Source organism: Armigeres subalbatus, chromosome 1, assembly GCF_024139115.2.
Source record: "Armigeres subalbatus isolate Guangzhou_Male chromosome 1, GZ_Asu_2, whole genome shotgun sequence".
Classification (NCBI taxonomy): Eukaryota; Metazoa; Arthropoda; class Insecta; order Diptera; family Culicidae; genus Armigeres; species Armigeres subalbatus.
Genome location: NC_085139.1, coordinates 16,569,940 through 16,584,182, shown reverse-complemented (window position 1 = coordinate 16,584,182; position 14,243 = coordinate 16,569,940). Strand labels below are relative to the sequence as shown.

General features: G+C 43.6%; 1 protein-coding gene across 5 annotated transcripts in view; it reads left to right on the top strand.

Annotated features, from left to right (window-relative positions):
* LOC134222176 (la-related protein 1) overlaps positions 1-13,809 on the top strand; it is a 39,251-nt gene extending 25,442 nt beyond the window's left edge. For all 5 annotated transcript variants that reach the window (XM_062701323.1, XM_062701327.1, XM_062701338.1 and 2 more), the window contains exons 4-10: positions 8,572-8,794; positions 8,864-8,952; positions 9,011-9,876; positions 10,177-11,293; positions 11,413-12,283; positions 12,343-12,706; positions 12,839-13,809. In XM_062701323.1, the coding sequence (XP_062557307.1) occupies positions 8,572-8,794; positions 8,864-8,952; positions 9,011-9,876; positions 10,177-11,293; positions 11,413-12,283; positions 12,343-12,706; positions 12,839-13,250 (3,942 nt within the window). In that variant the 3' untranslated portion in view covers positions 13,251-13,809. The remainder of the gene's footprint in view (positions 1-8,571; positions 8,795-8,863; positions 8,953-9,010; positions 9,877-10,176; positions 11,294-11,412; positions 12,284-12,342; positions 12,707-12,838) is intronic.
* The last annotated feature ends 434 nt before the right edge of the window (positions 13,810-14,243 follow it).

Below are 14,243 nucleotides of genomic sequence, written 5' to 3'. Positions count from 1 at the left end.
GCAAGTGCAGAGGTATATTCGGCTTGCAGTGGGCGAGTGATTGCATCATCATTTCCTCCCCCTTCCCTACATTGACTTGCATTCTGACGTGGCAGGCGCCAGTATGACCTAACAAATGAGATCACCAGTACTTGTACATTGAAGATGTGAAGATGTGTGTACATTGAAGATGGTTCCCTGTGCAAGAACAGCTGATCTGGTCATAATGGAGTAGCAACTACGAGCAGTCAATCAAGCTCAAGCTGTAAAGTGAAAAGAAGGGGATATCAAGAATCAAAAATACATTCGCAAGTTCACAAGGTTAACAGATCTTTCTAATTTCATTGCGTAAAATGAAACACACTCTCCGCGTGACATAGGCTCCGATTAGTATTTGACTTTTTTAGGAAGATTTTCACATATTTTACAATTGCTTAGACTTTTGAGGTCGGTCGAAAAGAATTTGAAGGTTTCGTTAATTTTAAATTTGAGTTACCGTTTGGTATTACGAAAAAGCTTTGAAAACCTGAACTATTAAGGTTTAAATGATTCTTGGGTCTCCGGCAAGAATCTGTGCTATGGCTAATTCTGAATTAATATAATTCTGAAGCAAACAGCGCAGTTTTTTTGACTTTCCTATGGAGTTGTTTTTTTTACGCAGGAGGTTGATGTAGCGGTAGTCCATATAAAATGTTTGTGTAACTGAAGTGGAATATAACCTACGTAAACATCGAATATGGCAAGATTCGTAGGAAACGTGCGAAAAACGTTCGCGTAAAAATGGATTCCAGGGTTCTTTTTGACAAAATTTAATCTTAATATTTTTTTTATAAATCGGTTCTGCTTATTAAAACAAAAAAAAACAATTTAATTCACCTAGTGGTGGTACTGCCATGGCTCCTGGCTCCTGCCGCTCGTATTTAGCCAAGACACCAACCTTTCTGGTTTGGTACACCAATTTCTTCAACCAATTTTTTTTTCCAATTTCTTTTTTTTTGCTTGCGAGATTGATCTGCACTCAGTGATGGGAAATGTACAGTAAAACACTGTGATTATGTGAATATTTACATTTTATCCGATCAAATTTCATGCACCAAACAAACTGAAACAGTTTTCCAAAAAAATGTACGCGACATTGTGACTATTTTTTTGCCGATGAGACAAACTGTTTGTTTGCTTCTGTGTGATAGTCTCGTCCGTCGCATTCGCATGGCAATGCATGAGTTTTTTGTTTCGGCTCGTGCGCAGCGCAAATAGAACAGAATCGAGTTCAATTACCTGTGGCGCACAGCCTGGAAAGAGTGCTAGCCACAGGTACTGATTTATTAGTTCTAATCTCCAAAATAAGCAAGGAGTAATGAAATGAAAAATCGACACCAAAAAACGGTTATACGTTGTGAAATTATTGTACAAAAACAATAATTGTGGGGAGAGAAAACAGTAAAAGCAAGTGCTGACTGTTGTCTGCTTGGCAGGGCTGCTGCTGCGGCTGCCGTGGTTTTGTTTTTCTGTGACTGCATGGCAGAATGAATAATAAAAAAAATGTCAACCGTTCCCGTCCCTTCTGCACGATCCGATTGACGTTGTACTGGTAACTAAGTCGCTCTTCCGACGATCAAATGGATTTTATCGGTCTGGATATCTATACCTAGATCGTGGCCACTACTGTTAACGCGGGAGCGTCATGGCGGTTATCTTCAAACTCTTATTAGTTACAGAGCATGAGTAGTCAACGTTCGGGATGAGGGACTTCGGCTAGTTTGATTGTAGTTGTCATGGTCAAGCGGTGGCGAGTGGTATGATAAGATGGTGTATTGGGGATGCCGCGCCAAATTCGAACAATCTGTGAAGCAGCTTGCGCCCAGCGGGGCATGATGTGAGGCATGCAGCGCGATTGATCAACTATTTACAACGATCAACCCGATGGCTTGTTGTTCTGTTGTGCATGTTGGAATTTAGTGTAGTGGTTCACATAGGTACTGCATTTGACTGAAACTTCTCTGTCGGTTGGCGTGTGAGTGCACAATGATGCTCAGTACGTGGAGACAATGATTGCATGCCTCAGTCGCCAAGCAAAGAGAACAGGTTACAAGCTCTCCGATAGGCCTCCTTTAACGTCCATGTTTCATGGCCATATAAAGCCACCGGAAGAAGCAAAGTAGTATACAGCGCGAATTTTGTTTTCGTTTGTAGGATACGGGACGTAGGCTGGTTACGAAGTCCGTAATAAGCCCTATTTGCAGCTACAATACACCTTTTCACCTCGCGGGTAACATCACTATTCGAGTTTTTTACCATCCAGCACCATTTCGCTACCACCATCACTAATGAACCCACGTTGATTGCCAGCGACCATATACTTCGTTTTGCTGGTATTGATTGTCCAATCCTCGCTGTCTCCCTCTTAAAAGGCACAAAAGCCTCTTCCACGGCACGGCGATCAATCCATTTCCGATAATATCGATATCGTCCGCAAATCCCAGGAGCATATGCGATTTTGTGATAATGGAACCGCTTCTTTGCACACCAGCTCTCCTAATCGCTCACTCGTGCGCTATATTGAACAGTAGATTCGAGAGTGCATCACCCTGCTTTAATCCTGAGAGAGAGAAGACAGCTCGCTTTATTTACGTTCATCCTAATGTCACCGCGATCCAGTCACTGCGAACCGAAAAAGTAAACACAGCGATGCAACTTCAAATGGTCGTAACCAAAATTATTTATTTGGCGATTTATGTTCGCAACTTTTTTTGTATCTGCTACAGTGAATTGGACCCGTAATTATCCATGTGAATGATCCCGTATTATGAGAAATCGGTTTTGTTCCACGTTAGGAAGCTCATAACCATTAAAAACAGCTGATTCGAACAAGTTTTTACTGGAGTGGAAAATGTTGCTTCCGACGTTATGAAATGTTACTTTGATATGTTGAGTTTCCACAGTTTACACACAAATAAAGAAGAAGAAGACATAGTAAATAAACGATCTGTCAGTGAGCTGGCTTCTCTCTCTCAGCTTTAATCCATCTAAGGTAACAAATGACGTCGATATTTCATCCGCAATCCTTACACTTGATTTCGATCCGTCCAACGGTATAGAGATGAGTGACGTTTAACGCTCGCACACTGATGTGCAATTCGGCATGTGTAAATACATGTTTGTTTTCCTTCTGCTCATAACCTCAAAATTGATCGAGTCATCACAATTGTTGCGAAGGAGTCAAAAAATATATGGAAATATACTCATTTTTACCCAAACTTTGCTGAGTAGCACCATCTAGGAGTGTTTGTTTTCCTTTTATCGCCACTCACACATTCGAACGTGAGAATCTCAATACGAGCCAGCCGTATCAGTTTCACCGGAAAACCATGTTCTAGCATAATTTGCCATAATTCATTCCGTTTCACTGAATCGTACGCCGCCTTGAAATCAATAAACAAGTGATGTGTCTGCAAGTTGTACTGCCGGAATTTATCAAGGATTTGTCTCAGGGTAAACATTTGATCCGTTGTTGATCGGCCCTCACGAAAACCTGCCTGGCATTCGCCGACGAACGACTCTTCAAGCGGTCTCAATCTGTTGAACAGAATACGGGACATAATTTTGTACGCCGAATTGAGGAGGGTTATTCCTCGATAATTGGCGTACTCCAGTCTGTGCCCTTTCTTAAAGAGAGGGCAAATGAGGCCTCCAACCAGCTAGCAGGCAATTCCTCGTCTTCCCATATTTTCGACATATTATGGTGCAGAACTTCATAAAGCTGCTCACTGCCATGTTTGAGAAGTTCAGTCGGGAGATGGTCCTTCCACGCAGCCTTATTGTTTTACAGCGCTTTAATAGCTTTTCTAACCTCATCTAGTGTAGGCGACTCCACAGCTTGTCCATCGTCGCAAATATTTATTCTGTTCCCCGATGCACCGTCACTTCCTCCATTCAATAAAGTCTCGAAGTGTTGCTTCCACCTGGCAGCCACTTCAGTTTTATCTGTCAGCAAATTCCCTTGTTGGTCGTTGCACATGACGGGAGATGGCGCTGTCTTTCTCCGCACGCCATTGACAGACTCATAAAACCTCCGCATATTGTTCTGCTCCATTTTTTCCTGCGCCTCACTAATAACTTGTTCTTCGTACTGTTTTTTCTCTATGCGGTGGGTTCGTTTTTCGGCTGCTCTTGCTTCCTTGTACCGATCTCTATTCGATCGGGTACCTGACACCAACATCCGGCTTCTGGCAACGTTCTTCTCGTCTGTCACTCTCTGACACTCCACATCGAACCAACCCGTCATGGGTCGCCTCTGTGCAGTGCCTACCACTTCTCGTGCTGTTGTGCTCACCGCTCCCATAGATCGTTGATGTTGTCGCTAACGTTGATTGCACTTATTCGTTCGTCGAGCTTCTGGCGGTACTCAGCCGATACTCCTTCTGCCGACAATCGCTGGATATTGTAACGCATCGTTTGCTGTGATCTTTCGTTCGATACAGTTGACAACCGTGATCGAATTTTACTGACAACGAGGTAGTGATCAGAGTCAATGTTTGGACCTCTGAATGTCCGCACATCGATAATATCCGAGAAATGGCACCCATCCACCAGAACATGGTCTATCTGGTTGCAATTTTCACCATTTGGGTGTCTCCAGGTGTGCTTTCGGATGTACTTTCGTGCAAAGTAGGTGCTACTGATGGCCATCCCTCTGGCAACCGCAACATTTACTAGCCGTAGGCCGTTGTCATTGGTAGCGGAGTGAAGGCTCTCCCTACCGATTATGGGACGGAAAAAGTCCTCTCTACCGACCTGAGCGTTAGCGTCTCCGATAACAATTTTCACGTCATGCTTTGGGCACTCTCCATAGGCTTTATCAAGACATTCATAAAACGTGTCCTTCACGTCGTCGGATTTATCGTTTGTCGGTGCGTAAACGTTGATTAGGCTGTAATTGAAGAATTTGCCCCGTATCCTCAACACACATATTCGTTCGATAATGGGTTTCCACTGCATCACTCGCTTCATCTGCTTGCCCATCACTACGAAACCAACTCCATGCTCTGCTTTTTCACCGCCGCTGTGATAGATGTTATACTTGAATGCAGTATTGGTCGTGGGGTCCACGGCTCGGAATTCACGTTCTCCGGATCTAGGCCATCGGACTTCTTGAATAGCAGCCACGTTCACTCCAACCTTCTGCAGTTCACGAGCCAGAAGGCTCACTCGTTCAGGTTCATTTAAGGTCCTGACATTCCAGGTACCGAGTTTCCAATCATAGTCCTTATTTCGTTGCCGGGTCGGTTGCCAAAAATAACGTTCTCTTTTTCTTCTATCTCCATTTTTCGTGGTATTTGAGAGGCTTCAGTAAGCTACCTTACCGGGGTGGCGTTACCTATATCGCGATGATGGGGCTGCCACCTTAGGTATAGCTGAAGCGATACAGCATTTCGTTAATCAGCCGCTGGGTACCAGGTAGACGCTGTTTGAGCCGCACCTTCTGGTGAACAGACGCTCGAGGCGTACCTTCTCACTCTAGCTGATGTCAGAAGGACAACAGTGCCCAGGCTGCACTACCAGCTAAGTACACAACCCTTAGCTGGCGGTCTTTTGTCATCGGACGACCCGTGGAAGCGTGAGATAGGGACTCGTGGGGACCAGAGCTCTGTTGGGCGCTCCTTCCTTGATGTCAACCCACCATTTTGCAGCCCACAAACAAGCGATACAGTCATTAATTTTCAAAACATTGTGATGGAGCCTTGAGCCTTAACTTCTACCGCTGCCTTCATCAAAGTTTTCTTTGAAAAATTAGCATACATGCGACTTCCTGCAGGTTTCTTGTAGTTTCGCGGCATGATAAAGGAATCAATGTTAGTTTGAAAATAAAAATGTTTAAAAACTGAATCAGCAGTTTTTGGAAAATAAACTATCGTGTATCAGCTGTTGCAAGTCACCCCGCAGGGGGGCAAATTTCAAAAAAGTTGATATTTCAAAAACAAACAATTTTATTATTTTATAGTTTTTACGGAATTACATACCTAATTAGGTACTGTAACTGGAGAGGTGATCGATTTTGGTGAAATTATTTTCAATTTGCTACACGAACTTACGATTTTCGACGTTCGACTTTCCATTAACGAAACAGATTCACAAAATAACACAAAAAAACAACAGTGAGTTATATTTCCACCTAAATACCAACTAGGCACAACAAATACAATGTAAACTAGGGATGCGTGACAACATAGGTCGATGTTTGGGTATATTTTTGATGTAAAAAAACAAAAACTTGTGGAAAACCCAAGAGTTGCAAGTCACCCCGCAGTTGCAAGTCACCCCATTTGACGGTACCTATTTAGTTTTAAGTGAACGGTCATTGGGGTGCTCATTTCACCTGTTGACAATAAATAACAATACAATGTAATACAATATAGCGTTTCAATAATGTATTTAAAAATGGAAACTAAATGGAGGGTACTAAACTCGTCTTAGACGGTTGAATACATTCCATTAAAAAGAGCTTAAAATATTTTTTCTTATCGAAATTAATGTTATCGGTCGAAAATAACATATTCAACATAACTAAAGTGGGAGTCGTTTACTCTTTCACCTTATTTCGGACAAATGCGTGCTTTAAAAGAAGGAGGCATTTATTCTTTCGCATTATTCCGCTCTGGGTAGTGACATTCGGGGTAGTGCGGTGAACACTGCAGCTCGACAGATTATGTCTAAGGAGGTAATTGCGGTCCATGTGTGATTGTTGTTGCCGGGGTGCCCGTCTCCTGCGTGAGTTACTGATAGGGACCGTTACGTTACTGTTACGGCTTACGAGTGATAGTGGTGAGGTTACCACCTATGAAGTTGATGTGTTTTAAGCTATGTACGTTAGTATAAGTGTGAGCGTTCTTAATAGTCAGGGTGGCCACCGAACCGGGAAAAACGGGAAAAGCGGGAAAAAGACGGGAAATTGAAGTCACCGGGTAAAAAAGCGGGAAAAACCGGGAATTCAGAACATGAACCGGGAAAAAATAAATTTTGGACAACTTACATTCAAAATTCTTCAAAGTTCATATAAAGGGAAAGATTTACTCTTTAATTTTCATTATTCAATTTAGTGATGAACTTATTGTCATATAAAAAATCACTTTAATAAAGACCAAAAAAAAAAAAAAAAATCATTATTCAATCGCATTCCAACTGAGTTATGATTTTTGATTTTTTATATTGATTTTTGATATTTGATTTTAGTACATAATGTGTGAGGTATAAACAACAAGTAGTATTTTTTCAGATTCATTTATTGCTTCTAGATCATTTTGATTCCAATTTCGAGTAATCGGCTTTTTGACTGACTTGCGATATTTTGTACATTTGTTGTAGGATATCCTCAGCTATGGGGTTGAAGGATATCGTCTAGTATAGGACCTAAACGATTTTATGATTAATTATATGTGTTAAACAAAAACTTGGGCAACAATATGAGTAATTTATCCCGGCGCTATATAAAAAATATTATAAGATATAAAAGCATAGAATCGAATATTGAAATATTCATATTTTCAAATGAATGTTTTTATCTTTACCCATCATCATCTTCCCCATCATTTTCATCCGTTACCACTGATATTGATTTGGGACTAATCACCATCTCTTAGATGGAAGCAATGCACTCTCCAATAGACGAGATCTATCATAGCCACGTCCTTGTGAATACTGAGGAGGGGGAAGGATGGCTAGTTGGACACCTACTTAAGAAAGATGCAGAGAACTCTACGACCTCTTATAGGTACCACCGGAGGTTTTGGAATTGTTAGTGTGGAAGGATTTAACAGTAGGAATCGTTTTGGTAGAACGTAAGGCACAGAAATAACTATGATAGAAATACAAAGTAGGAAAGGGACGAGTCTGGAATTAAACCTACGACCACCTGCTTATAAGGCGAAGCGGGAACGTTTAAAGTTTCCAATAAAAAAAATCCAAGATTTAGTTTCTAGGCATTACTTCTAGAAATTAAAAAAAAGGAATAATAGAATGAATTACGAATCGAATGTTTTGATTGCCTAAAATGTGTTTAAATCTTTTTTAGAAAACCGAATAATTATTTTGGTCGGAAATGAAGATTGTCTTCGGGTTAAATCTTTGTTCAATTCAAATTATTTAATTAATAATTTAAGTATAAAGGTAAAAAAAACTTTTACCCTGATTTGTTTCAAGTTAAATTAAAACCGGGAAAATTTGACAAAAATTACCGGGAAAAGCGGGAAAAAACCGGGAATTTGAAAATCGACTTTCAGTGGCCACCCTAGTCTCCCCCTGAAGTATTTCTTAATTGCGGGCCGGAGGTACGGACTGGGGAAAGGGTTTTGGTTTTAGTGTGTCGAATGAATTATTTCTAACAAAGTTCACCTGGATTTTCCGTGCAGGTACTTGGTGACCCACATAAGCATAAGTACGTTAGGTATAATGTACGTTAGACCAATTAGTCAAATCTTAGCTGCACGTTCGTCGCCAACCGGAGAGTCCGCAAATCTTCATTACACACTTATTTGATTCATTTTGCAACCATATGTCGTCAATACATTAATAATTTGACTATATTTCTTATTCCAGGTAACTCCAACTGTTGAACCAGCGCCAATTCCGATCGGTGATCCAAAACTGGTCAAATCCTCCGAACCAAGCTCGATGGCGGGAGCAGTAGCTTCGTCTTCTGCTCCTGCTACCACAACCACTACTGCTGCATCATTATCCCGCAAGACACCTCAGCCCCAGTCCCAGCCCCAGGATAAGCGAGTTCTTCAACCCAAACAACAATCGAAGGCTCCTCCACAACGTAATATTAAGCGACTTCTCATATTTCAGACACAATTTACTTAATTACATTTGGATTTTCCAATTACAGCCAAAGCAACTGCTCAACCAAAACCAGTCCCAGAACAACCGAAACCAGTCCCCCCTCCAGCAAAGGAGAAGAAGCGCCCTAGTCAAAAGGTAACAGACAAATCTTAAAAAGTTCTCTCATATTCTATTAAACATATCCCCTTTTCAGTCGAATTCCTTGTCCAGTAACACCGATTGGCCAACGCTAGATTCAAAATCTAATGAACCGAAAAAACATACGACTGCTCAAGTTACCGAATCAACGCCTCCTGGTGCAGTCGCTCCCAGCCCATCCGTAGAGCAAGAAAAGCAAACAACCTCCAGTGAATCAACCGCTTCTGTCGCTGTCACCAAACCAGCTCCAGGTAGCACAGTTCCTGCAGTTGCGAAATCTCAGCCGACGCAAACATCGGCACCGGAAGCAGCCCACGTAGAAGCAGTCACTTCCCACACTCAGCACCAAGTTCCTGCCAAACAGCACGCCACTGAGGAAGATCACAATCGACCGAAGAGTGCGGACTCTGGCGATCAAACGACAAACAATCGCAAGGGACCGCGTCCTAAGTGGGTTCCGCTGCCGATCGATCTGCCGAAACAGCGAGGCCGACGCGAACGAACTCCTCGTCGCCGGCGGTATGACGAGTACGATGAAGGTAACTGGCATCAGGAACGACAGCAGCTTCCACGAGCCGGCAGAATTCGTACCAGTCGGGGTGGTGGCGGACCACCACCCTCGTACCGAGGTGGTCGTGGCGGGCGGTTATCTCGTGGAGGTCCACTCCGGAGGGGACCACTTTCGACACGTGGCGGCCATATTCCTACTGGGCCCCGACATGGCGATCGTGGACCACTGCCAGCCGGCCAACCGCTGACCAACGGCGGAGACTTCGTGCAGGAATTCAGCGGCGTGGGACAAGCGATCGGAAAGGAGCAGACTGCGTTCATGATGCCTTACCTCAGTACATTCTATTACAATGGCGCACCGCTGATTGGAATGGATCAGCTGAGCATCAAGGAGTGTATCAAGAAGCAAATGTAGGTATTCATCCATTCTGGTGGTTTATAAAGAAGAATGTTCTTCGACTAGGATCCATGTCTATTTTGAGGTGAAGAAACTGACGGCTTGGTCTTAAGTTTCTTCAAAAATGCAATGCAAATCATAGAAATGTCAAAGCCAAATATGTCATTTAACTTTCTTATGGCGACGCTCAAATTGATGTTCATTTCTTCGACCTGTTGGACTGGCGGCCCGAGAAAATGTTAATCTTTCGAATTACCCTAATGAAATAACAAAATCAAATATTTTAACCCAACCGTTTTTAAAATTAATTTCAGTGAGTACTACTTCAGCGAGGACAATTTGAAACGCGACTTTTACCTCCGACGCAAGATGGATCCAGAAGGTTTCCTCCCAGTAACACTGATCGCCTCCTTCCATCGAGTACAAGCGTTGACCGCTGATCTAAACATTATTATCACCGCAATTCAAGAGTCTGACAAATTGGACTTGGTTGACGATTACAAAGTTCGCACGAAAGTTGATCCAACCAAATGGCCAATCGATCCCGCGGACACTGGTACCCACCATTTCCAATCCAGCGTGTCATCTACCCCTGCTGCTGCCGTGGAAGATCCGGTTGAGGCAAAACCTGTAGTTCCGGTAGTTTCCAAAATCTTATCTAGTATTCCGCCTCCGCCAATGCCTAGGAATTTTCGCACTCAACGAACTCAACCGCTACCGCTACAACCCGCCATCGTCAAGGTTCCTTCGATAGTTCCAGCAATTCCCGTGGTACCGTTAGACACCAAAACTCCAACGACATCGGAGTCGGAAAACTTAAACCCTAACGTGCCAGAATTCATCCCATCGTTGGCCCTCAGGAAACAGTCCTCCGGTAACATCGCCGTGCTACCTTCTCCCGCAGCTAACCCGTCTGTACCACAACCGACAGCCACTCAAAGCACGGACGAAAAAGAAAACATTGCTCAGGACTCTGCACAGATTCCAAAAAACGCCGACAGGAAATCTAACTCTACAACAGGTGACCAAGACACATCCACCGTCACCGAAGAAGCCGAACTGTGGAAAGAAGTGAAGCGACGCTCGCGCTCTGCCCAGCCCCATCACAACGTCCAGGACGGACAAACTCCAACCCAGGACAAGAAGCGGGACACCAGGAGCAAGAGCAAGGAGCAAACAGAAGTGAGCTCACTTCCAGCACCTTCGGCGGCAGCAGCAGGAACAGCCACCGGGAAGTCCCCGGCTGCTGCAACACGGCCATCCAAACAGAACGAAGAACGGGAGGAGCTAGATTTCCAATTTGACGAAGAACTTGACATCCCGCGAGGCGGTGGCCGTGTTAACCATTTCACCGACAACTGGTCCGACGACGAAGACAGCGACTACGAACTCTCGGATCACGAAATCAACAAGCTGCTCATTGTGACTCAGGTAAGTGCGGAATTCTTAAAATTGGATCCAGTTGATTATTGGTTGGATTTTTTTATTTCTCTATTCTGTTTTTTCCTTCTCACGATCATATTTCTGATAGAACAATTTCCGTTTTACAGTTACGCAACAAAGCACCAAAGCACGAAGGGTACGATCGGACGGGCGATTTCACGACGCGTGCCAAGATTACCCAGGACCTAGAGCAGATCATCAACGACGGTCTGCACAACTACGAGGAAGATCTTCTGATGATCAACCAGCCTCGTGGCGGCTACAAAACCGTCAACCTGATAACGCAGGAAGAGTTCGACAAGATTGTGCCGAAGCCGGTCAAAGTGGTTCAGGAACCACTGCCTCCTCCGCCGCCATCAACCTTTGTCGATTCATCGGACTTGTTAAATGAAAGCACGGCAAGCGCAGCCCACCGGCACAAGGCGCGCTTCTTCGCCGTCAATAAAGATGAGTTCGTTGATCCGATCACACCCCGCAAGCGCAAAACGAGGCATTTGAACAATCCCCCGGTCGAAAGCCACGTTGGCTGGGTGATGGACGCCGTGGAGCACCGGCCACGTACTATCAGTATGGGCAGCTCGACCGGTACATCGCCCACCGCTTCCAGCTACGGATCATTGCCTCAGAGCTTGCCAACGTTCCAGCATCCTTCGCACTCTCTGCTGAAAGAGAACGGTTTTACTCAGCAGGTCTACCACAAGTATCACAGTCGCTGCCTGAAGGAACGGAAACGCATGGGCCCGGGCCAATCACAAGAGATGAACACATTGTTCCGGTTTTGGTCGTTCTTCTTGCGTGAAAACTTCAACAAAACTATGTACAGCGAGTTCCGCCAGATCGCCAACGAGGACGCTACCGAAGGGTTCCGTTACGGATTGGAATGTCTGTTCCGGTTCTACTCGTATGGTTTGGAGAAGAAATATCGCCCGCAGCTGTACGAGGACTTTCAACAGGAAACGATCAAGGATCACGAAAACGGTAAGAGTTTTGTTTTTGTAATTTTTCAGAACAATAAAAGCATTCTTTCGCTATGCCAGGCCAACTCTATGGATTGGAGAAATTCTGGGCCTTCCTCAAGTACTACAAGAACGCTTCTAAGCTCTCGGTGGACCCCAAGCTGAAGGAATATCTGGACAAGTTCAAGTCGATCGAAGACTTCCGCGTGCTGGAACCGCAGATCAACGAAATGTTGGAGGGGGTCGGAAAGCTAAAATCTTCACCCTCCAAACGTCGACCCCGTAGTGTGTCGGAAAGTGAAGGTTTTACAGTGGTGGCTGGTCCGAGCCATGCCAAACGGGCCCACCATGGCGGTGCGGGTAGTGGAGCAGGACCTTCTGGGGGATACTCCGGGGCTGGTAGTGGCGGTAGCAGTTACAATCAGTACCAGTACAGTCGTAAAAGGTACGTAAAATGGATAGCTGCAGGAGAACTTGGGTTCTTACTTTCAATGCGTTCTACCTGAGCATTCTGTGCTTATTCAATTTAACATTAGTTACTTAATCCATACTTCTTTGTATTTTGTTTTTCCCCTAGATGTGATTCAGCTGGTAACAGAATGATCGATGGTACCAACCGACCGGGGCCGTCACGCGTTCGAACCGGATCTTTCGGAGATGGTGCCGCAAAGGTTGCCGGTAGTCGTCCCCGGAGCGGTTCAACTGGCAACAAAGTAGTTCGCATGGCACCGAATGAACGGTTCTCGCTTAATCGGCCCTCAACGGGACAGGGCAACAAACACAATTCACACCACCAGCAACAAGTGCCTCCTACCAGTGCAAAGACGACAGATTCGGCGGCTCCTGGCACATCTTCCTCCGGTGGTACCAATGTTGCATCATCGACGATCACGCAATCATCATCATCATCAACAACAACGGCTACAGCGGCAAAGAATGCATCATCGACTTCGGCGGCAACGACTTCATCGAGTAAGAAGGCCTCGTAAAGCAATTGTGACTGCTTTCATGTGAGGTCGATAAGAAACTTCCGTTGAATGGAAGCGCGGGGGTCACGCGAATTCGGACCTGGTCCAGTCAAATGAGAAAAACACACTGAGAAACTCTAATGAATGGTTTTGTGTTGCTTTTTTACACGTCCCACTGCGGAATCGTCGTCATATCGCGTATATTTTGCTCTTATATATATTTTAAAATGATTGGAAATTGATCACTAGGTAGAAATTATTGATATCTCTTTCTTCCTTATTTCGTTTTTTTTTTATTTTTCGTTTGTAACGAATCTGAATCTGGATGCAACGGAAATATGGGATTTGCAACTCATTTGGGAATGAACGAAAAATCTAATCGGTAGTTAAATTTTTCTAAAAGGGTGTAGACAGAAAATAGTATTTATTTCGATTTGGCAACATTATTTACTTTTATCCAACTTGGATGACCAATACCTTTCGATACCCCACAAAAAAATAAAATCAATTATAAATTCAAGAGTATATTTACTGCCAAACTTATTCTTGTGCTAGAGTAAAGTAAAATCATAACATTTAACGTGATTTAACTGTCGCATTGTTTTATGCGGTCTGTGTTTGAATGTAAAAAATTACGTTTGACCCGATTTTATTTGAATTCATTTAAACTTTCTATCGTGAAGCAAACAAACATGTTACAAACTAGTAATCGCATAAATAAACAGTTCTTAAATAAACTCACACAACCACATTAAAGCAAAACGAAAATCAAATACACTTTACTTACTATTAAACACTAGATGTGACGACGCGATCACATATTTCAAGGTTTTTGATCGACGACGTCATTCTTCATCGCCACTGTCCATGTCCGATGCCTTAGCAAGTCATCATACAAAAAAAAGGCAAATAACATACATGTGACAAAACTGTTTATTTCACGCTACAGCTTAAAAATACTTTTTTTTCTTCCTGAACGGATAATTGCCTTAAGTTTCAAAGAGTTGCTTGTTA